This window comes from Anolis sagrei, chromosome 2 (assembly GCF_037176765.1).
Source record: "Anolis sagrei isolate rAnoSag1 chromosome 2, rAnoSag1.mat, whole genome shotgun sequence".
NCBI classification, from domain to species: Eukaryota; Metazoa; Chordata; class Lepidosauria; order Squamata; family Dactyloidae; genus Anolis; species Anolis sagrei.
This window is the reverse complement of record NC_090022.1, coordinates 21,632,179-21,656,304: the sequence shown is the minus strand read 5'-3', so window position 1 is coordinate 21,656,304 and position 24,126 is coordinate 21,632,179. Positions and strand designations below refer to the sequence as shown.

At 42.5% G+C, this 24,126-nt stretch overlaps 1 protein-coding gene across 1 annotated transcript; it reads left to right on the top strand.

Moving 5' to 3' along the window:
• Positions 1-1,594: 1,594 nt before the first annotated feature.
• On the top strand, positions 1,595-24,126 carry TUBB (tubulin beta class I). Its single transcript, XM_060759396.2, has 4 exons — positions 1,595-1,825; positions 20,370-20,478; positions 21,054-21,164; positions 21,778-24,126. Exons 1-4 carry the CDS (start codon positions 1,769-1,771, stop codon positions 22,833-22,835), a joined length of 1,335 nt encoding a protein of 444 aa, XP_060615379.1. The 5' UTR covers positions 1,595-1,768; the 3' UTR covers positions 22,836-24,126.

The following is a 24,126-nucleotide window of genomic DNA, read 5'->3' as shown; positions in this document are numbered from 1 at the left end:
CTGAGCCCTGCCACATGCACCATGGAGGACCTTCTTGCGGCAACCCCAGAGGCACTCCAAGTGGCCAGATACTGGTCAAAGGACATCGAATCAACATTGAATCAATTACCAAGTCTGCAAAATCTGTGGGTTTTTTTAAACCTGTTTGTTTGTTTTGTTCTGTTAGAAATGTAATACAATGGTATGGTTGCTGATGACACGATAAATAAATATATATCCAGTGGGTTAAAGCACTGATCTGCTGAGCTTGTTGATCGAAAGGTCACAGGTTCGATTCTGGGGAGCGGCGTGAGCTTCCGCTGTCAGCCCTAGCTTCTGCCAACCTAGCAGTTCGAAAACATGGAAATGTGAGTAGATCAATAGGTACCGCTCCAGCGGGAAGGTAACGGCGCTCCATGCAGTCATGCCGGCCACATGACCTTGGAGGTGTCTATGGACAACACTGGCTCTTCGGCTTAGAAATGGAGATGAGCACCACACCCCAGAGTCAGACATGACTGGACTTAATGTCAGGGTACTACCTTTACCTTTACCTTTAGATACATATATAGATAATATAATACATTACAATCTTAATAATAATACAATATATATTGTAATCTAGTAATACTAATATTGTGCCATGCAAATATATTGTATATAGGTTCTTGTGGGTTTTTTCGGGCTATAGGGTCATGTTCTAGAGCAGGGGTCAGGAACCTTCGGCCCTCCAGGTGTGGTGGACTTCAACTCCCACAATTCCTTGAGGCTCGGCATTCGCTCCAAAGGCTTACCTTGGCCTCAAGGAATTGTGGGAGTTGAAGTCCACCACACCTGGAGGGCCGAAGGTTCCCCATGCCTGTTCTAGAGGCATTTCTCCTGACGTTTCGCCTGCATCTATGGCAAGCATCCTCAGAGGTAGTGAGGTCTGCAAGCCTTCAAATGCTAATGAAGGTGGCCAGTTGAAACATTCACACCTAGCTCCAGCAGAGCTCTTTGCCCCACCCTGGTCATTCCACAGATATATAAACCCATTGTCCTACTTCCAGCAGACCTCACTACCTCTGAGGATGCTTGCCATAGATACAGGCAAAACGTCAGGAGAAAATGCCTCTAGAACATGGCCCTATAGCCCGAAAAAACCCACAAGAACCTAGATTTTATTATTGTATATTTGCCATGTTTTTGATTGTGAGCCATTATTTTGCCATGGAAGAATGGGATTTTACAATGTCTGTAGCCTTCTGTGACAAAGAGTACTGGTACCTCACCAACTTAGCAGTTAAAGCAGTATCAAACCGCATTCATTCTGCAGTGTAGATGCATCTTGGACCTTGGGTGATGTTTTACCCTGGTCTAGGCGTGGCGAGGACCACCACCATGTGGGCTAGTGCAAACCCCCATGCAATGGCGCCCGTCTTCTCCCAACAAAAGGGAGAGCTGCAGTGCCCCCCTCCCACTTTCCCCATTGCTGCGCCTGCTGCCACACCCAGCTCTGCTCCGAAGCCCCCTCCCTCTCCCGCTACGTGTCTCTTTCCGCCGCCGTCCAATCAGAACGCCGCTCCTGACGCCCGCGGGCCAATGGGAGCGCGGACCGCCCGCCAGTTTATAAAACCTTTGTCTGGGCGCCCGGCCCGCCTTCCTGCCTTCCCTCTGCGTCGCCTTCGGAGGATCGAACCTTGAGCTCCCCAACGTTCTGAGTCTTAAAGGAGCGGCGCGCCTCTGAAGCAGAAAGGAACGAGGGAAAAGTAATTAAGAGGGGGGAAAGTGTTTTGAAAGCCAGGCAAAGATGAGGGAAATCGTGCACATTCAAGCTGGGCAATGTGGTAACCAGATCGGTGCAAAGGTGAGGATGGGTCATTGAGGTATATATTATTAAATTGGGGTTGCAAAAAAAGAAAAGTAATTCAAGCAATATAATTTTTCATAATTCAGGAGATTATTATTTTAAAATGTGGCCGAAAGGAAGTAGTCGGCAGAGCTGCACATTGGATGTAAAATATTGGCTTGGGAGGGGAAGGACTCGTTTTAATTCCTTTCAACAACAAGGAAAGGAAGGTGGGGCTGTAACGCTGCTTCCGGGGCTGTAACGCTGCTTCCGTTCCTTACAAAACGCTCTCCTATTGCAAAGTCATTTTTCTTTGGGGGGGCGCGCACATTAAATTTAAAATATTGGCGTGGGAGGGGGATGACTCGTTTTAATTCCTTTCAACGACAAGGAAAGGAACGTGGGGCTGTAACGCTGCTTCCGTTCCTTACAAAACGCTTTCCTATTGCAAAGTCATTTTTCTTGGGGGGGCGGGCGCATTGGATTTAAAATATTGGCTTGGGAGGGGAAGGACTCGTTTTAATTCCTTTCAACGACAAGGAAAGGAACGTGGGGCTGTAACGCTGCTTCCGTTCCGTACAAAACGCTCGCCTATTGCAAAGCCATTGTCTTTGGGGGGAGGGGGAAGGGGTAAAGGAAAGCTGGGTGGGGCGGCAACGAGATCCAAACGCTGTGAAAAGGAACGACGTTAAATAAGAACGCGCCATTATGCTTCCTCTTTCCCATCCCTATAATCACAGCGTTTTCCCAATCTCCAAGGTGTTCTTTCTCCCGCTTAACTACTCTGCTATGGAAAGTAACTCGTTACTTCCTCCTAAAGGGCGTGGAATTTGCTTCCAAAAGCACATTTTCCCCAAATATCTCCAGTGTTTTTCCTTATTTAACTACTTTGCAACGGAAAGTAACGCGTTGCTTTTCCAGAAGGAACGGCGTTACTTAACTGGCGTGGAATTTGCTTCCTCCCATAATCACAGCGCTTTCTCCATATCTCCCAAGTTCTTTCCTTCCGTTTAACTATTTTTAACAATGTAACGCGTTACCTCTCCCAAAGGAACGGCGTTACTTAAGGGGCGTGGGGTTCGCTTCCTCTTAACATGCATTCAGGTGGTGAAAAGGGAGGGAAGGCGCCCCCAATTCCCCGCCAACTAACGTCCTCCTTAACGTTTTTAGCGCCAAGGAGCTGCAACCAGGAGGAGGGATTTGAATTTTTTTTTTGCTAAAGGAAGTGGGAGGGGAGAAAAAGGCATGAGGTTTCCCGCACGAGGCTCTGAAGTGTGGGGTGAAAATAGCGGGCTTTATCTCTATATACCTTATCAATATCTTTTAACCATTGCTCTACAGTCTCTTTGTAATAAACACACATAAAGGGTTGGAGTTGGAGCAACAATGAGTAGCCTCTCCATTGTAATATGAATGCAGCTTGCTCCCATTATTAACTGCCATGGCTAAAGGGTGTGGAGTCCTGGGATTTGTAGTTTGGTGACACATAGAGTTGGAAGAGACCTGATGGGCTATCCAGTCCAACCCCATTCTGCCAAGAAGCAGGAAAATTGCATTCAAAGCACCCCCGACAGATGGCCATCGAGCCTCTGTTTAAAAGCTTCCAAAGAAGGAGCCTCCACCATACTCCGAGGCAGAGAGTTCCACTGCTGAACGGTTCTCACAATCAGGAAGTTCTTCCTAATGTTCAGATGGAATCTCCTTTCTTGTAGTTTGAAGCCAAAGTCAAAGAAACTATAAATCCCAAACAAAAAGAAAAGCCACGGGGCAGAGAGTTCCACTGCTGAACGGCTCTCACAGTCAGGAAGTTCTTCCTAATGTTCAGATGGAATCTCCTTTCTTGTAGTTTGAAGCCAAAGTCAAAGAAACTATAAATCCCAAACAAAAAGAATAGCCACGGGGCAGAGAGCTCCACTGCTGAACGGCTCTCACAGTCAGGAAGTTCTTCCTAATGTTCAGATGGAATCTCCTTTCTTGTAGTTTGAAGCCAAAGCCAAAGAAACTATAAATCCCAAACAAAAAGAAAAGCCACGGGGCAGAGAGTTCCACTGCTGAACGGCTCTCACAGTCAGGAAGTTCTTCCTAATGTTCAGATGGAATCTCCTTTCTTGTAGTTTGAAGCCAAAGTCAAAGAAACTATAAATCCCAAACAAAAAGAATAGCCACGGGGCAGAGAGTTCCACTGCTGAACGGCTCTCACAGTCAGGAAGTTCTTCCTAATGTTCAGATGGAATCTCCTTTCTTGTAGTTTGAAGCCAAAGCCAAAGAAACTATAAATCCCAAACAAAAAGAAAAGCCACGGGGCAGAGAGTTCCACTGCTGAACGGCTCTCACAGTCAGGAAGTTCTTCCTAATGTTCAGATGGAATCTCCTTTCTTGTAGTTTGAAGCCAAAGTCAAAGAAACTATAAATCCCAAACAAAAAGAATAGCCACGGGACAGAGAGTTCCACTGCTGAACGGCTCTCACAGTCAGGAAGTTCTTCCTAATGTTCAGATGGAATCTCCTTTCTTGTAGTTTGAAGCCAAAGCCAAAGAAACTATAAATCCCAAACAAAAAGAAAAGCCACGGGGCAGAGAGTTCCACTGCTGAACGGCTCTCACAGTCAGGAAGTTCTTCCTAATGTTCAGATGGAATCTCCTTTCTTGTAGTTTGAAGCCAAAGCCAAAAAAACCCTATAAATCCCAAACAAAAAGAAAAGCCAAAAGCCAGGCATGTGTTCCTCAAAAGGAAAAAAAGTGCCTACTTGGGAAATACAATGTGTCTTATTTTAAAACTGCTTCAGAGACACCAATAAACTCGTTATTAAGTAGTTAAGGAACTGTTATTTAGTGACACTTAAGTATGGAGGAAAAGATTTATAGCCAAAGCAGATGATGTCCATTTCTTTGAGCTATTCGGATCCATAGAAGAGCTTTTTTATAACCAGCTCAAAAATAATAAAGATAACGTTAGTGTTATTAATAGTATTGCTACTAATATATACAGGGTGTACACCAGGTATAGGCAAACTTTGGCTTAAGCGGCTGAGGGGGGAAAGGAAGGGGTCTGAGGCTGTTAGGAATTGTGGGAGTTGGAGTCCAAAAAAACTAGAAGGGCCAAGTTTGCCCCTGCCTGATGTACACCCTGATATCCAACTGATAATAGTTATGAACACTTAAGTTGCATACATTTATATTGAATGATACATGTCATAAGAACGGTTTAACCAGTTACAAATTCCATCTTAAATTGTAATGTTTTGACAGATTTTTCAGATGGTTGTTGCTGCACAAATTGACCTTGCAGTCTCTCTCAAGTGACACTTTCTAATATTTAGGGTGTTTATGGGTATGTGTGTTTTTTTGGGGGGGGGGGAGGAATAGGAAAATAAAAGAAAATAATAATCCGCTCAGAGTCACCTCTGGGCTGAGAGGGGTGGTGTATAAATATAGTAAGTAAATAAATAAATATTATTGGGGGGGGGGGGGGGGAAGAAAAATAATCCAGTATTATAAATGGCTATATTTGGTCTTTGTTCCACATTTCTCAACTGACTTGCTTCCAGACTGCTTTTCTACCTCCCTTCCTTTAAGGAAAATCTGTTCCCATCATTTGCGTGTATGTGTCTGTGGAGAGAGAGAATATAGTATAATAGTAAAATAACTGCCTCGAGTCGCCTATGGGCAGAGAAAGGCGGTATACAAATATAGTAAGTAAATAAATAAATAAATAATACACACATACATATATCTACAAACACACACACACACACACGGTGACCATATTATATTAACACACATCCAGCATAATGTAATAACCCCAAATTATAAGCTATTACGGGTGTATACATTTTTGAGGGGATGCCCTATATATATATTATTTTGCAAAGAGATTCCTTCCTAAATGGCTTCATGAGCAAAATGGCTTCTCTTAACAATCCCTCCTTTAAGGAGATTAAATTCCCTTCATTTTGATATATGTATCCACACAGAGAGAGAGAATCTATATAAATAAAAATGTAGTGTTCGTTTGTGGGATTAGCATAGCTCTAAAACCACTGGATTAATTGACACCAAATTCGGAAACAATACACCTATCAAGCCAGCAAGTGACCATCACTCATAAAAATACTGAAAAACACAGTGGAAGAGACTTAAAAAGCCAAAAAATAAAAAATATATTACAACACATGCGCAAAACCACACACACACACACACACACACATATATATGCAAACACACATATATACACATAGACACAAATATATATACACACATATACACATACGCAGACTGGGACACAGCAATGCATGGCAGGGGATGGTTAGTATGCACACACACCCACACACAAAAATATATGTGTTTGTGTGTATATATATATATATATGTATGTATGTATATGTTGTGGCCACACTTGTGATACATTCACACATGCATGCCACAAAGCTCAGCTTTTATGTAACCCCTCCTTCCCCCCAAAACTAATGTTTAGGATCCAACTCTCCTTCCTTTTACCCTTCTCGTTTACAATATCTCCCCCCCCCCCCAATTGAAAATGAGTTTTTTGCACAGCTTTGGGGTCTCTACACTATAGAATTAATGCAGTTTGAGGGCACTTGGACTGCCTTGGTTCAATACAATGAGATTTGTGGCTTGGTGACACACCATAGAAGGCTAAAGACCTTCTAAAACTACAACTCTCGTGATTCAATGGCAGCTAAAACTGTGTCAACGAGGCCTTCCAACAGGGTCAAAAGAGAGCTGCATTCTCTATATCTCAGTTTGTATAAATATGTGACTTGAGACATGGAATCCAGAGGTTTGGCTTTTCTCTTCCTCCCCGCCATTTCCTTCCCCTTTTACTGATGAGCGGATGCCATGTTTGCCGCCAATGGCCCGTCCCCCTTTTTCTGTATGACCCGCCCCTCTCTTTTTTCCGCCCTTCTTTGTCTGCAGGCAGCGAGCACATGGCTCAAGGGCCAGCGCCCTCCTTGCCACTTCCCTCTTTTGCATTCCTGCCTGGAAATATATTTTTCCCTTGAGCCTTCTCCCTGTTATTCCATAGTTTCGTTCCCCTTTTAAAAAGGGTTGCTGTTTCCACAGAGGCAAATATCCGTATTGTAGAATGAATGCAGTTTGATCCCCATGTGTCTGCCCATGGCTCAGTGCTCTTGAATCATTATAGTTTAGCCTTCTCTGGTGACTCCACAAGCTGCAAATCCCACAATTTATGCTGTGTAGATGTATCCTGGATCTTGGTGGCAGTCTAAATGGATGAGGTTTTAGCCAATCTGGGCGTGGTGATGACTACTACCATGTTGGGTAGCAAATTGCATTAATTCTACAGTGTAGATCAGGCATGGGCAAACTTCGGCCCTCCAGGTGTTTTGGATTCAACTCCTGCAATTGCAGGAGTTGAATCCAAAACACCTGGAGGGCCGAAGTTTGCCCATGCCTGGTGTAGAGCCATTTTATACTAGCAAGGATGGACCGTTATCTGCAATGGCTGCTAGTTGGGTGGGACTTTCTAGTAAGGAGTGGTTGCAGGTCGTAGCATAAAAATGTTGCCGCGCTCAGTTTTCGCCTATCATGCGTTCCTTTGTTCTGCATGTTTCTCCCCCCTATTTCGCATACCTCCATTGCAAGAGTCCCTTTCCAAGCAAAAAGGGGAGCCCGGTCATCTCCAAGCTGGCTCCCAGCCATCCTAAAATGGCTCCCTGACTCCACGCTGTAGTGCTGGCGGGTGCGCATGGCTCTTGAACTGGCTCGAAGCCAGGCTCAATTGCTCTTCTACAGGGCTTTCCTATAGGCAGCCCTTTCCTTGAAACCAAGGATAACAGTTTTATTTATAGGCAAGAGACACTCAGGGCTTTAAGGCGTGTCTCCTAAAGCAGCAGTCTCAACAATGGCAGACAGGCATCTCAGCCTGCCTTTCACATTCGGTTCCTTAAATATATCCCCCGCACCAAAGTACCCCACTAAACAAAAACCCATGTATTTGGTTTTGTGCCAGATTAGATCCTTTTTCTAGACATATTCCATCTTTTTCTCTATGCACAAGCATACGATGGTACAAAATGCATAACATGGATGTACCAGAGCTTTCCCCCTTAGTCTCATTTTTGTCTTAACCTTATACAAAATAATAGGTTCATCTCTGCATTCAATTGATGGCTTTCTTTATCTTGTTTTCCCCATTGGCAACAAGAATGTGTAACCTCTGCTTGCTTTAAATAATGGCAACAGCTTCCTTTGTTACCATTTTTGCCACAATCCGATGGTGAAGATAAGGCTAGGTATAAAAATCAAAAGTTGGAAGGAAAACAACTTCCATATTTCTATATTTTTTAAATCAGTGGTCACTTTAATAGCCATTAAGCTATTTTAATGGTTTGGCAATATGATAACTGTGTTAAGATTGCAAAGCACTTACATTACAAAGGCTGGTGAATAGAATATTGTTTTTATAGTCCATCTCTTCTCTATTCACATCTGCTCACAATTTATATATCAACTACCAATAACAATAATAATAATGATAATAATCTTTATTTATACCCCACCACCATCTCCCTGAAAGCCCAAAGAAACAATATGGCAAAAAAATACAAAATGCAAGCAACAAAATTTCATCAGAATAAAATACATAAAGTAGCAAAATAAAATAAACAAAGATTTGAAGGATGAGCTCTGATATATCAGTACTTATCCATAAGGTAGTTGGTACTGGTCTTGCTTTATGATAAGTCAAATTAACATGAAATGATCCATTGCAGATACAGGCATTTAAGACTGGTACAGATTTTAGTATTCACATAATAATTCCCCATTTGGCACAAACAATTCAGCAGTGCTCCAAAGCATTGTCTGCAGAAATCCACACCCCAAACTGCATTGCATTGGTGGGTGTTTTCTCTATTTTTTGTTCTCTTAATGAAGGAATGCAACAATAATCTGATGAGATTTTTTCCCTACATACTAATGTTCCAGATATCCTTTTTGTGAGCATCTATTATCATTATCATCATAATCCTGTCTCGCCTCTCTTAATTTAAATCCATAGCTGCTCAAAATGTCCAAAAATGCAATTAACAACCAACAGCATAAAAATATCAAAATAAAATTAATTGTTAGAATCACACAAAATCATCAAAATTCCTATTAGGAAAAAAAAATCATTTTGGGGGTTAGGATGATACTGATAGAATTGGGTTTCAATATAGCTCCTTTGCCAACTTAGTTATTTTTGTATGGATATATGATTCTGTATTTTATTTTATCAGAATCCTATTAGAGGAGTATGTCATTGTGATGGGCAGAGGACATTACTGTCATTAAATAACTTAACAACTATTCCTTCGTATAGGACAATATCTTAAACATTTATGGGATTGTATCTAAAGGAGCATTGTCTACTTTTGGGGCCAAACCTTGTCTGCATTAGCCCTATCTTTTTGATGACACTAGACTGTAATAGAATATAGGAAGGCGTGGCATTTTGTTGTTTAGCAACTGGTTATTGTTTGATTTGAAATATATTTTACTATATTTCTTCAATTCCAAGATGCAATTGATTATAAGACGCCTTTTAATTGAAGTACCACCTCAAACCAAAATATACATACGACCACACCCCATTTTTAGAGATGGGAGAAAAGGTGTGTCTTGGAATATAAGAAATACAGTAGTTGATTAGACAAATGTCGGGATTATTAATTACAGAATAGGGGCAATCAGTTTAGATCTGTAGGATTTCGATCTGTAAGATTTGTGGGGATTGGGATGGTGAGAATTTTGGGATGGGCTGTAAAATACATCCTAATCTTTGGTACTTATAGATAACTGTTCCATCACTGGCTTCTAGAAAAGGAGTTTTTTTGCATTGCAGACAAGGACTAGGAGAGATCTTCATAGATATTTCCTATCTGCCCCACCCTCCTTCACCTCTGCATGACCTACATTGCGGCACACTTCATCCTCTTCGCTTTGGTATGCAGGAGGGTGTGTTCACCCTGCAGATCTGGCACCTGATGAATAAAAAAGAGGATCCCTGCCCCAATAAGGAAGGGGAATCTGCTTGGGTACCAGATCTTTCTACTAAATCAGCATCAGCATCCCATATTTTAAGAATCCTCTCCCTTTCCTCCCCTCCTCTTTCTCTTGAAACAAAGGATTCCAGCCACAGCTGCATACCACCCCTTTCTGTGGAATCCTTGGCCACTGCCAACCCTAACAAATGCTTGGGTTGACTCTTTTTTTGGAGTGTGTCTCTGCAGCTTCCTGTCTGGTTGGGTCTGCATTGGGGTGAGCTTTCTTTTCCCCACATCCATTGGTGTATTTAAAAATTTATGGATCTGCAGAGCTTTGGGTGTGTTTGGTGCGACTGAGCCAGCCAGAGGGATTTTTTTCTTGTTGGCACAGATTTGCAGACAAAGAAATTAGAATCATTGAATGGGGAAAATCATAGGGCGTTGGAGACAGCTGGATTTTACGCACATGCCTTTTGAGCTTTTCCTCCCAATTTTTACTAAATTTTCACAATACATTAGAAACAGCAAATACTCTAAAATAAAAACATTAAAATAATTTGGTACAAAAGTGCCCCTAATATTCTACCCCTTGCCCCACCCACCCATCACTACCAACTAAAACAAAAAAAACTAAGCTCTATCCCCACCTTTTAAATAAAATTATATTTTAACTAGGGTTCATATTAATGTAAATTTTATCTTTAGTTCATTGCCTTAATACCCCCCCCCCCCATTTTTATTCCTTTTTTTTTGAGCGAGCACATTCAATCCAATTTAGTTGAACTGTATACAGCAGAGAGGGAAAACAATACCTAAATTTTTATTGGAGAGGTTTTTTGTTCCATTATGTAAAAGTCCCCATTAAAGATGTATCCCCATTTTTAAAAAGTGACATTTAATATTACTCTTTCAAAAAAAATATTGATGAATTTGGATGTATTTCTGTACACATTCCACAGTATAGAATCAAATCATAGACTCATAGACTCATTGAGTTGGAAGAGGCCTCGTGGGCCATCCAGCCCAACCCCCTGCCAAGAAACAGGAAAATCGCATTCAAAGCACCCCTGACAGATGACCATCTAGCCTTTGCTTAATAGCCTCCAAAGAAGGAGCCTCCACCACACTCCGAGGCAGAGAGTTCCACTACTGAACAGCTCTCACAGTTAAGAAATTCTTTCTAACATTCAGGTGGAATCTTCTTTGAAGCCATTGTTCTGCATCCCAGCCTCCAGGACAGCAGAAAACAAGCCTTCTCCTTCCTCCCTATGACTTCCCCTGACATATTTATACATGGCCTTCATAGTGTCTCCTCTCAACCTTCTCTTCTGCAGGCTAAAAATGCCCAGCTCTTTAAGCTGCTCCTCATAGGGCTTGTTCTCCAGACCCTTGATAATTTTAGTTGCCCTTCTCTGGACACATTCTAGCTTGTCAACATCTCCTTTCAATTGCAGTACCCAAAGTTGTACACAGTGTTATTCCATGTGTAGTCTGATCAAGTCAGAATAGAATATTCCTGCTTCTTGGCAGGGGGTTGGACTGGATGGCCCATGAGGTCTCTTCCAACTCTTTGATTCTATGATTCTATGAGGGGTAGCATGACTTCCCTGGATCTGGACACTAGACTCCTATTTATGCAGGCCAAAATCCCATTGGCTGTTTTTGCTGCCACATGACATTATTGGCTTATAGTTACCTTGTTGTCCATGAGGACTCCCAAGATCTTTTTCACACATACTGCTGTCAAGGCAGGCATCCTCCATTCTGTATCTTTGCATTTTTTCTGCCTAAGTGAAGTACATTGCATTTGTCCCTGTTGAGCTTCATTTTGTTAGTTTTGGCCCATCTCTCTAATCTGTTAAGATCATTATACACTCAAGATATTTGGAACTATTCAGCTTTCCCAATCACAGTGCTATTTGGAGCTTATGGGATTTTTAGTTCCAAAACATCTGGTTGGTAGTCTCCCATCAAAGGACTAACCAGGGCTGACCGTCCTTAGTCTGCTCTCAAGTCTGCCTGGTATGCTTTTTCAAAGTAGCTAAAAAGCAAGATCTTACATTACATTTGGATAAATCATCTAAGAGGATTGCTGTTAAAGTCCAATCAGTTATTCCATGCTTCTAGAAGCAACACTTTGTAATTCCAGTCTTTATGATATGAAGGGAGGCTTTCTAAATACCAAACGCCAGGATTCATTTTGCATTACATCCAAGGAAAGTCACGAGAAAAGCTTTGCTGTGTGTGATTAATGCCTCCCTGAACGATCCTCCCACCCAGAGCTCCCATAATTGATGAGACCATTATGCTTGGAGCTGGCCAGCTATAACTAGTCTATTGATTCTGTGGCTAACAAGGGAGCCATTTAAAGCCAAGGCAGTGGTCTAGAAAGATCTTCACTTCTCTACCAAAAGGGCACATTAGCTTCTTTATTCTTCTGCACAGGGTAATCTATGTAACGAGGGGTGCATCTGCACTGTAGAATTAATGCAGTTTGATACTACTTTAAATTGCCATGGCTCAAGCATATGGAATCATGGGAGTTGTAGGTTTACAAGGTCCTCAGCCTTCTCTGCCAAAGAGTTCTGGCATCTCACCAAACTAGAACTCCCAATATTCTATAGCATCAAGCCACACCAGTGGAAGTGATATCAAACTGCATTAATTTGACTGTCTGCATGCATTAAATGGGGGCAGAATTAATGCAGTTTGACATCACTATTAATTCCTATGGCTCAATGCTATGCAGACATGGGAATTGCAGTTTTAAAGGGTATTTAGCTTCCTCTGCCAAAGAATGTGGGTGCCTCACTAAACTACAACTCTTGGGTTTCATAGCATTAAGCCATAGCCATAGCAGCTAAAGTGGTGTCAATCTGCCTTAATTCTATAATGTAGATCTGGCCTGGGCAAACTTTGGCCCTCTAAGTGTTTTGGACTTCAACTCTCACAATTCCTAACAGCCAGTAGGCTGTTAGGAATTGTGGGAGTTGAAGTCCAAAACACTTAGAGGGCCAAAGTTTGCCCATGCTTGGTGTTAGATACACCCTTGGTCTTGTGGGTTTAAATGCATCTATAATGTGTGATTGCATGCATCTTCCAAGTCACCTGATGTAAGTAAAAATGAAATGTTTCTCTGATCATAATCCTTAATTGAAGTTTCCCAGAACAAAATGGCAATTACAGCATGTTAAATATTAATCTCCATGAGCTCATTCTTGAGATCATGTGCATATGCTGGTTACAGCAAACATTAGATCATCCCCATGTGCAGGGTAATACCTGAGGTTTATTTGGTGCCTCGCCTGCGTTATCTTGGCAGTACTTAACGGTAGGTTGATCCCCATATTGCTGGAGGGAGGCGGGGTTGAGGCTGAAAGATTATAACTCCCTCAATGCCACCTACCGAGTTGATGGCATAGGTGAAGCTCGAAATGGCTTTTCGCTCAGCTTCTTAGCTGAGATGCCAGTCTGAATTAATCTGAAGAAGCAACAATGCTGTTAGATGTACAGAACTGGTTGGTATGTAGGTTAGGGCAATTCCGTGCTTTGGAGAAATGACATACATACTTGTGTGCAAAAAAACTTCAAAAATAGGTTGAGGGCAAGTCTTGATATGAGCCATGGTTAGGTCTCAGTTTATTTTGCAGAGAAAGCACCAGCATTGCCTTGAGTCCAGTTGCGTCCCCCACCGTTTATCTTGTGATCCCCAAACAAAGGACCCTTTAACCTTGCGTTACTCAACCTGGGGGTCAGGACCCCTGGGGGGGGGGTTGCCAGAAAACACAGTATTTTCTGTTGGTCATGGGTGTTCTGTGTGGGAAGTTTGGCTCAATTCTATTGTTGGAGGGATTCAGAATGCTCTTTGATTGTAGGTGAACTATAAATCCCAGCAACTACAACTCCCAAATGCCAAGGTCTGCAACTTCCAAATGTCAAGGTCCATTTTCTCCAAACTCCACCAGTATTCACATTTGGGCATATTGAGTATTCATGCCAAGTTTAGTCCAGATCCATCATTGTTTGTGTCCACAGTGCACTTTGGATGTAGGTGAACTACAACTCCAAAATTCAAGGTCAATGCCCACCAAACCCTCTTGGTCATGGGAGTCCTGTATGCCAAGTTTGGTTCAATTCCATCATTGGTGGAGATCAGAATGCTTTTTGATTGTAGGTGGACTATAAATCCCACCAACTACAGCTCCCAAATGACAAAAACCAACCCCCAGACCCACCAGTATTCAAATTTGGGTGTATTGGATTTTGTTCCAAATTTTGTCCAGTGAATGAAAATACGTTCTGCATATCAGATATTTGCATTACAATTTATAACAATAGTTGTGATGTAGCAACAAAAATAATTTTATGGTTGGGGATCACAGATTTAGAAAGGTAGAGAACCACTGCTTTAACCATTTCCATTCAAATACTAGAAGCTTGGAAAGGAAAGAAGTTTATCATGCTAACTTGTTAGAAAGTTACCTCTTAGCAAAATAGTCTGTTATTAAGTAACGGGGGAGACACGCTTTAGCGGTGTCACTATGTTGATACATTTCCATTGCACTTTGTTCTTTAAACATACTTGAACTGATAAGAAAGAAGGATATAATGCTGGCATGGGGTAGGTCTTTTTGCCCCAGTGCACCTATTAAAAATGTGATTCCTTTGTGTGTGTGTGGCCATCTAGTCCAACCCCCAGCCATACACAGCTCAAACACTACTGAGACATGGCAATTCAACATCTCTTTTAAAATATCTCCAGTGGACCTTTATCACATCTTAATGCATTTCCCCCCATTTTTAAACAACTCTTAGTATCTAGAACATTTTCCTAATGTATAAGTGGGGTCTCTTTTCTTGTCAACTGAATCAATTGATCTCCCTTCTAGTCTTTGGAGCAGCAGAAAACAAGTTTCCTCTTTCTTCTACGGGGCATCCCTTCAAGATATTTGAAGATGGCTGTCATGTCATCTCTCGGTCTTCCATTTCTCAAGCTAATCCTACCAAACTCCCTAATATCTTCATCATAGCATTTGGCTTCCAGCTGTCTTTTATCATCTTACTCATTCTTCTCTGGACGTAATCCCATTCTTTAATATCCTTTCTTACAGTGTTCACAATTGATCCACCAGTGTGATGCCATTATCATATCACCCTCTTCCTGAGGATACCTCTTCATATTTTAATGGATCATTTCCAGTGTTTACTGATTAACCCTATTTATACCCTGCCTTTCTCTACCCCAAGGGAGACTCAAAGTGACTTCCATATGGCAATGATTCAATACCTTAACCACATAGAAACATTAAGCTTAAAATCAATTGAATTTAAATCAATATATATTAAATATTTAAAAATTACATTCAATATTAAAATCATACCACCCAAAAATCATAATCTAAGGCCGTTCCGTAATCATATTCCGATTATATTATTGTACTGTGCTATTCTCCAAAATCCTGATCCCAGAGACAGGTTTTTACTCTCCTTTGGAAGGCCAGGAGGGAGGGGGCTGATCTAATGTCACTAGGGAGAGAGTTCCACAGCTGAGGAGCCACCACTGAGAAGCCCTTGCCCCTATCAATTGTGCTTGCGAGGGATGTGGGACCGAGAGCAGGGCTTCCCCAGATGATCTTAATCTCCAAAGTAGTTCATAGCGGAAGATACATTCAGGCTGATAAACTGGGCTGGAACTGTTTAGGGCTATATAGGCTAAAGCCAGCACTGAATTGTGCTCGGTAGCAGACTGGCAGCCAGTGGAACTGCCGTAACAGGGGGGTTGTACCCGTTGGACCAATTGAAGATTCCAAACAGTCTTCAAAGGCAACCCCATGTAGAGCGCATTGCAGTAATCTATATGACATGTAACTAGAGTGTGGACCACTGTGGCCAAGTCTGACTTCTCAAGGTACGGGCAAACTGGCTTAATATTAGGCTCAATATCAGGCTTAAACTCAACTTAGCTGAAGAATTCTAAAGGGAGAATGAGAGGGCTGGTTGGTGAAAAAACGCACAAACATGGTTTCATGTATATCACCATGAAAATCAATCTAGTGCACATCTTTGGTCAATAGGATGGCTTTCTTGCCTGGATAGTGTAGCTTGATTTCAGTATCTAGACACCTTCCATAGGGTGTGTCTACACCAGGCATGGGAAAACTTTGGCTCTCCAATTGTTTTGGACTTCATTCCCACAATTCCTAACAGCCAACCAGCTGTTAGGAATTGAGGGAGTGGAGTCCGAAAAACCTGGAGGGCCAAAGTTTGCCCATGCCTGGTCTACACTGTTGAAGCAATGCAGTTTTAACACCTCTTTAACTGCCATGGCTTAATACTATGGAATTCCAGATTTTGTGGTTTGGTGAGGCACCAACACTCCTTTGATAGAAAAGGCTAAAGACCTTGAATGACAACTGTGTTGCACCATGGGAGTTAAAGGGGTGTCAGCCCGCAATAATTCTACAGTGTAAATCCATCTATAGTTAGTACTATTAGCAGATGACATTTGCAGAACAGACTAAAACCACTCAGGAACTAAAAGTTCCTGACCCTTTTTATGGTAGTGATAATTGAGTTGCTGTCTCTAGAGCAGTGAAAAATAAAATAAATCTACTAAACCCTGGGAAGCTAGATTTGTCAGAAGAGATCAGACATTGTCAGCAAGATAATAAATTTCACAGAGGATACATCAATATCTTGCTTGACAATGCTGCTTAGTTGCTTAGTGTTCCTCCTTTCCAATCCTGCCTTCTTTCCTTCTGAACAAGGTCCCTTTGTGGGCATAAGAGAGGGGTGGATGGGAGGCCAGCGGGCTCCTGTGTCCTTCTCGTCAACCATTACCCTTCTATAGAAAAATGCTTGGAATTTATTTTGTCCCCACAGCTGTGGTCTTAAAGGGGGGAGGCCAAGGCAACAGAGTTGGGAGGGACTTATGTTTTCCTGAACCTTGTGATAAAATCGTTCTGCATCTTAAGAAGGGAACGCCTTCCTCCCCCCCCCCCCCCCCCAACACTATTCATGTTCTCAATGGGGTATGGACAGATGGTCCTCTTCCTTCCCTGCTGGATTCGTCTTAAAGGAAATGAAGTAATGAAGGATTTGGATGGGTGGGGTGGTTAATGAAGGAGGGAATTGTTGATACAAATGCAAGGGTGTTACATAGCCCTTACGTAGTTTTGTTTCAACTCAAACACACATTTCCTCAGTGAACACCTTTCCCTTCTCTAGCTTTAGGATTGGTAGTGGGGGACTCAAAATTCAGTATAGCTCCAGATCCTGCACTTCCAAGGGGATACCCCCAAACTTTGGAAAATAGTAAGCCTTATTGTAATGAAGGACTTCCAGGTTGGAAATATCATACAGTCATGCTGGAAGACCTGAAAAAATGTCTAGAGAGGCCATATTTTGTTGGATGTGTATACATGAAACCAAGTTACAAATACCAGTCCTGTGAATTTGGGGCCATGCTCTAGACATGATATTGTGTAGGAATTTTTTTAAAGTGGGGCTGCTATAGCTTTTGATGCTTCTTGGTGTAGGAAAGTATGTAGCCCCCTGATAACAGTAGTAAAGATTATGTTCAGGATCACATTTGCCCTTAATTATATCCATTCCAGCATTAGAAGAAAACCTAGTTCTTCTGTGTAAAATTTCCCCATTCCTGCACATCTCTCCTCTTTTTAAGTCTACCCCCCAAAAAAACATCTTGGCTTTTGGAAAAAAATATTCTAAGCGTCTAAATAATTATCCTTTCTAAATAAATCTAGGACAACAGTAAGGGGTTTTGTTTTGGTCCTGGATAACCTGGAAGTGAGTCAGAAGACTCACCTCCAGGGCCATTTTCAAATTCACAGCTGTAATGGGATTAGGGATGGGCCCCTGGTGGAATAATAATAATAATAATAATAATAATAATAATAACAACATAATATAATATAATAAACTTACTGCCTGCTTCTCCCTGTGACTCAAGGCTGGGCACAACATCATTAAAACAAGAGATAAAACACTATTAAAACACATACAAGATACATAGTGAAGTATTCCAGTGATAGGAATATAGATTAAAATTGGCTGTATAGAGATTCAGGTCTAACTTTTGGGGACCTTTTCCAATCCCATTCCATCTTATTCACAGCCTCCCTTTGCACACTGGACTGTGTTTATCCTATATAACCCTGCCTACGTCTGCTGTTTTGTCTTGAGTAGTTGCAGCACAAAAGAGGAAGAGCTTTGCCCAATTCTTAATTTCATTTCCTCACACCAGAAGTGACTTGTGGTTTCTCAAGTCACTTCTGACACGAATTTTTTTTTGGAAAGGATTAAAACTTGCAATCCTTGGGGAAAACATGGACTGGGTGTCTATGTTTTTTGCTTTTACTCTTGTTTTGTTTATAGGATGGCCCTTGTATTTAAAGGAACCTCTGCCCCAGGGCCTAATTCTTCTCCTCTCTGAGAACTATAGCCTTTGGTCAGGGATGGGCAACTGTAGGAGTTTTTTCCTCTGCGAGAGGCCCTACAAAGTCCACACTTGATGCCATAAAATTCCCAGAACTAAAAACAAATCTGAGAAGTGGCAATCATCATAATAATAACAGGGCAAGCTGTCTACTGCTAGTTTTGAGGAGGAAAAAGATTTTAGAAGCAGCCTTGAGAACTACAATTTGTTGACCCTCTTAAAAATCATGAGTCATATTACCACCACAACATGGTTTCATTTTATCTATTTTAATAAGACTCCCATTGTTCTTCTTTCACATAGACGAAGCCTCAGGATTCTTTGGTAAACTTTGAAACATCCCTATATTTGCCCTGTTGTGGATTAAAAGCAGTTGGCCACTTTGAGACTGACCAGGAGACAATATGGTCTATCTCTGGAACTGAATCCTCCCAGGAGGCTGAGTGTTCATATCCCTGCAAAAACATGGCCATTTCAGGCCTGGTTGGATACTGCCCTGCTGCAACTGATTCTTCTCCCCTGCTGTGTGGGCCTTGGGAGTTTGGGCTTCCAGAAGGAGCCCTAATCCCTCGTGGAGAATTGATTGGCAGAGGCCGGATACAAGCAGCTTAACCTTAGTCCCTTGCCATCTGTCCAGGCCATGCTGTGTGAGAGGGAGAGGCCTGGGGAAGGAGAGGCCTTGTATATAAGCAGCTGGCCAAACGTATGCTGGGATGGGGGAGGGGGGCATTGGAGATGCAAAGAGATATGCTACAAAGGGGGTCTCCCCAGATAACAGAACTTGGGTGAGATAGAGAAGTTTTTAGGTGCAGTATCTTCATTGAATGATCTCAGGAGTACAGGATGGTCCTTGTATCCGTGTGTGTGTGGGGAGGGGGAGGGGTAATTCCTGCCTGGATTTGGATGATAATTCCCATCATCCTCAGCTACCAAGGCTCATGGGGGAGCCATGAGGTTGAAATCCTGAGCATGTTGAATGTACCAGGTAGTAGCACAAGTTTGCTTCAAGACAGGCTAATGATAAAGATTTAGGAAAAGCAATATAAAAACAGGGTTCTACGAACTTGCAAGAATAATTTGGTGCTTTTTACGAGGTGGGTTATTCATTCTGGACACATGTGTACTCCCTATGTAGCCTAAAGTCTGCAAATACACATATTCTGAGAACAGTGTCCTTTTTTGTTGAGCTGTGGTAGATAATATTAAAGAGTTGTAGTTTCAGACATCAGAAAGTGGGATGGGAATTGTGTGGTTCTGCAGATGTGGCTTTTTGTATTCTTGCTTATACTGCTGGGAGTAACAGTTCAGCAACAATTTGGAGGGTTGAAACATTTCCATCCCTGATCTAGAGGGCACCAGGTGACTGCGAGCTATCTCTTATTGATGTAAAAATGTGGCTCATATTTTCTCATAAGTAAAAGAACTTAGGACCTATTTACACTGACCATTTAATGCAGATTCAAACCAATGTTAAATAAAATGGTTTTGCTCTGTAGATCATTTCATAGGAAATCCTGGATCAAACCTGAGGGCCAGATAGTGATTATATAAACAGCAGAACATTGGTGCATATTAAAGGCTTTTGAGCAATTTTGTGGAAGTTTGTTGTCTGGCCAACCACAGTTTGAAGCTAGCTATCAGTATAGTTGGGGATGTCGAGAGAGTTATTGTAGCTTAGTGCAGGACTGTTTTTCTGGAGACTAGGGATTGAATCCCTGCTCTGCCATCTAACTCACTGGTTGATACACCCAGAGGAAGTCTATGGCAAATGTCTGAATACATTTTTTAAAAAACCCTATGATAGGGCTGCCACAACTTGAAGGCACAGAGCTACAACAAAAACAGCATAAAGAAGTGAAACTTGCAGTTGTTCTCAGAATCTTTTTGGGGACGAAGTTGCAACACCAACATTTTCTTCTGACTGTGGTGAAGCTGATCTTTCCATGAATGGGAACATGAGCCAACCACGTGATAGTTCAGATGTGTCTCCTCACAGTTAAATTACATAGCTGCTGTTAGATATGTCTGTTCTGCATTCTCTCTTTCTAACATAAAATCATCTTTTTTTGTTTTGTTTTTCTTTCTTCCCTGCAGTTCTGGGAGGTGATTAGTGATGAACATGGAATTGATCCCACTGGGACTTACCATGGGGACAGTGACCTACAGCTTGATCGCATCAGTGTTTACTACAATGAAGCCACTGGTGAGCATTTGCCTTTCCCTTGTTTTGACATTTTCATCTTGATAGTTTTGCTGCCTAGGTTAATAATCTTCTTTTCAGTGCCATCTTCCTTTGTCTTCTAACACTTCTAGAATTAGTTACTGTCTATTGTTGATTGTAGACAGCTGTAGTTATGTGTAAAGAATAAGAAAACTCTCCAGGATTATAACTAGTAATCTCAATATTTCAAGCCCATGACCAGCTTCTTGAGAGCCTTGATCTTATCTCTTTGTATTTAAACCTGTCCTGTTGAAGAGATAAAAGAGATAGGATTAAGGTCAGCATCAAACTGGTACATGGATAGGGACTGCACTACTAAAATAACTCAACAAGTTGAATTCTTGCGCTCCTTTAAACATTTTTGCCAAGTGGTATTGGATAAATGAATGTTGGGTGGACTTGGCAAGAGAGTTAAAAACCTTGTATGGATTCAAAAAAACAGGAGCACAATCCAAATTTCTGATGAGCTGGGAATTGGGAGTGGGCTGGGGGTGGGGTGGGCTTTATGTTGCTCAAAATGTGACATCTGAGACAATGTGCTCCCTTCTTCTGTCCAGGTGGCAAGTATGTCCCTCGTGCCATTTTGGTTGATTTGGAGCCAGGAACTATGGACTCCGTGAGGTCTGGACCTTTTGGGCAGATTTTCCGACCAGACAACTTCGTATTTGGTAAGATGGAACCCCACCCTCTTTTCCTGCCATATAGTTAAATTTTGGGGGAGAGGGGAGTTTACAGGATTGCTTTCCAAGACATTTTAAGTCATATCAACTCTGCTGTTGTGAGACAGAAGAGGTAAAATGGTCTAAGGTTGCCTAAACAGCTAAATGTTGGGTTTAGCAAGTATGAAGTGTTATGCTTCAAAATGTGTGCAAGGGAGACTGAAGTACCAGCAAATTGTGAGAATGTCTGGATTATGGGGTGTCTGTTAAGCTATTCATTGCAACATTCAGAATTGTCTGTGTTTGCACCCTTTAGATGGGATGAGCTACCATGATGAAAGGGCTTAGCCATGTGAGTGTCCCAGCGCATATTGGGCAGTCCCCTTATATGAGAATGGGAAACTTTGAGGCTATCCAAATAGTTTGGACTTCATTCCCAGAAGCCGCTAAGAAAGCATGAAAGTGGGGAGCAGTATCAGTCAGTCCCTCCCCCAATTCATTGCTTTAAGAGGCTAGTAGAATGGGAAAATGATTAGCATGGGAGCTAACTATATTATATCTAAGGAAGTTACAATAGCCCAAGCCTCATGCTTTCTCTCTCACCTTCTCCTGCCTCATCCAGGCCAGAGTGGAGCTGGTAACAACTGGGCCAAAGGGCATTATACAGAAGGTGCTGAGCTGGTGGATTCAGTCCTGGATGTGGTGAGGAAGGAAGCAGAGAGCTGTGACTGTCTGCAAGGTTTCCAGCTGACCCACTCTCTGGGTGGTGGAACCGGTTCAGGAATGGGCACCTTACTGATCAGCAAGATCCGGGAAGAGTACCCTGACCGCATAATGAACACCTTCAGTGTGGTGCCATCTCCCAAGGTCTCCGACACAGTGGTAGAGCCATACAATGCCACCCTCTCAGTGCACCAACTGGTGGAGAACACAGATGAAACCTACTGCATTGACAACGAAGCCCTTTACGACATCTGCTTCCGGACCCTCAAGCTTACCACTCCTACCTACGGCGACCTGAACCACCTGGTATCTGCCACCATGAGCGGTGTGACCACCTGCCTCCGTTTCCCTGGACAGCTGAATGCCGACCTCCGCAAGCTGGCGGTCAACATGGTCCCCTTCCCTCGCCTCCACTTCTTCATGCCTGGCTTTGCCCCCTTGACCAGCCGTGGAAGCCAACAGTATCGGGCCCTGACAGTACCAGAGCTGACCCAGCAAGTATTCGATGCCAAGAACATGATGGCAGCCTGCGACCCCCGTCACGGGCGCTACCTGACTGTGGCCGCTGTATTCCGGGGACGCATGTCCATGAAAGAAGTAGATGAGCAGATGTTGAATGTCCAGAACAAGAACAGCAGCTACTTTGTGGAATGGATCCCCAACAACGTCAAAACAGCCGTGTGCGACATCCCTCCTCGAGGTCTCAAAATGGCAGTCACCTTCATCGGCAACAGCACAGCTATCCAAGAGCTGTTCAAGCGCATCTCCGAGCAGTTCACCGCTATGTTCCGCCGCAAGGCCTTCCTCCACTGGTACACAGGTGAGGGCATGGACGAGATGGAGTTCACAGAGGCCGAGAGCAACATGAACGACCTGGTCTCCGAATACCAGCAGTACCAGGACGCCACAGCTGAGGAAGAAGAGGATTTCGGTGAAGAGGCTGAGGAGGAAGCTTGAGGTTAACCCTGCTATCATTTCATGAATTAAAAGTTAAATAAATAAATCCGCACAAAATAAAAATTAAACAAAAATTGCATCTCCCAAGTTCTGTTCCTTTTTCCTTTTACTCTAGCTTGTACTGTCTCCTTCCTTCTCTTTTTGCAGGCAGGGGAAGTCTCCATGTCAAAACCAAGTGAGGGTTGCCCTAGCTCTTGTGTACATATTCCTTGGTGTAACTTACACCTGCTACAGATTTAATCCTGATCAGTGTTTTGCAGTAGCTAAGTGGGATTAGTGTGTGAGGAAAGGTTCCCTGGAAGAGCAGCTCCAGGTTTTGTTGGACTTCAAACTTCCATAAGTTTTTGCCACTGTTGTCAGTGGTGAGGCAAGGGTTTAGTTGACATCTAGAAAGGCCTGGGCTCTTTTCTTCTGTGTCCTCTTGCTAATTTTAATCTGTTTCTGCAACACTTGAGAAGCTTCTTTACTCATTCTGCTCTTTCCGCACATCTGATTCATGAGCTATTAAAGAGGGAACAAGGGTGTAAGAGTACTTAATTGTGAATGGAATTGAAAGGTAATACGGTAAAGACCTTTAATCAGCCTTTCTCAACCCAGAACCTGTCAGGTATGTCATCCTTGGTCAGGAATAGGATAATGGGCATGATCAACTTGAAGGTTACTAAGGTTTGTAGCCAAAGTCCTTACAGCAATGGTTCTCAAGCTGTGGGTCCCCAGATGTTTTGGCCTTCAACTCCCAGAAATCCTTAACAGCTGGTAAACTGGCTGGGATTTCTGGAAGTTGTAGACCAAAAACACCTGGGGACACACAGGTTGAGAACCACTGCCTTACAGGATAGAAGAAGCAGAATTTGTTATCTCTTTCCAGGATTTACTGGAACCAGGAGACAACAGCTGTGTTTTGAATACTTCTGAAAACTAGGAGAAATGGTGTGTGTCTTCTGCTTTGCTCCTTTCACTCTCGATTTCCCACTTGAATCTGTCCCTCTAAATACCTTTGGTCTGTTCTTAAATCTGAACTCACAACAGAATGGGAGAGGAGTGGTGACATTGCCACTTCCGACACTGCCAAAACATGTGTCAAATCATTACTATTTAAAACTTGTGCTCTCTATCTTGCCTTTTTAAAAGCCCCGAAGGAGGCAGCTTTTGACCTTGTGAGAGCCTGGACAAAAACTCTGGAAGACCAGGGTTCGAATCCCCATTGAAACCCACTTGAGCAAGTCATACTGCCACAGCCACAGAAGAAGGGAAGGGCAAAAACCCTCTTCTGAGCAAACATGGCCAAGAA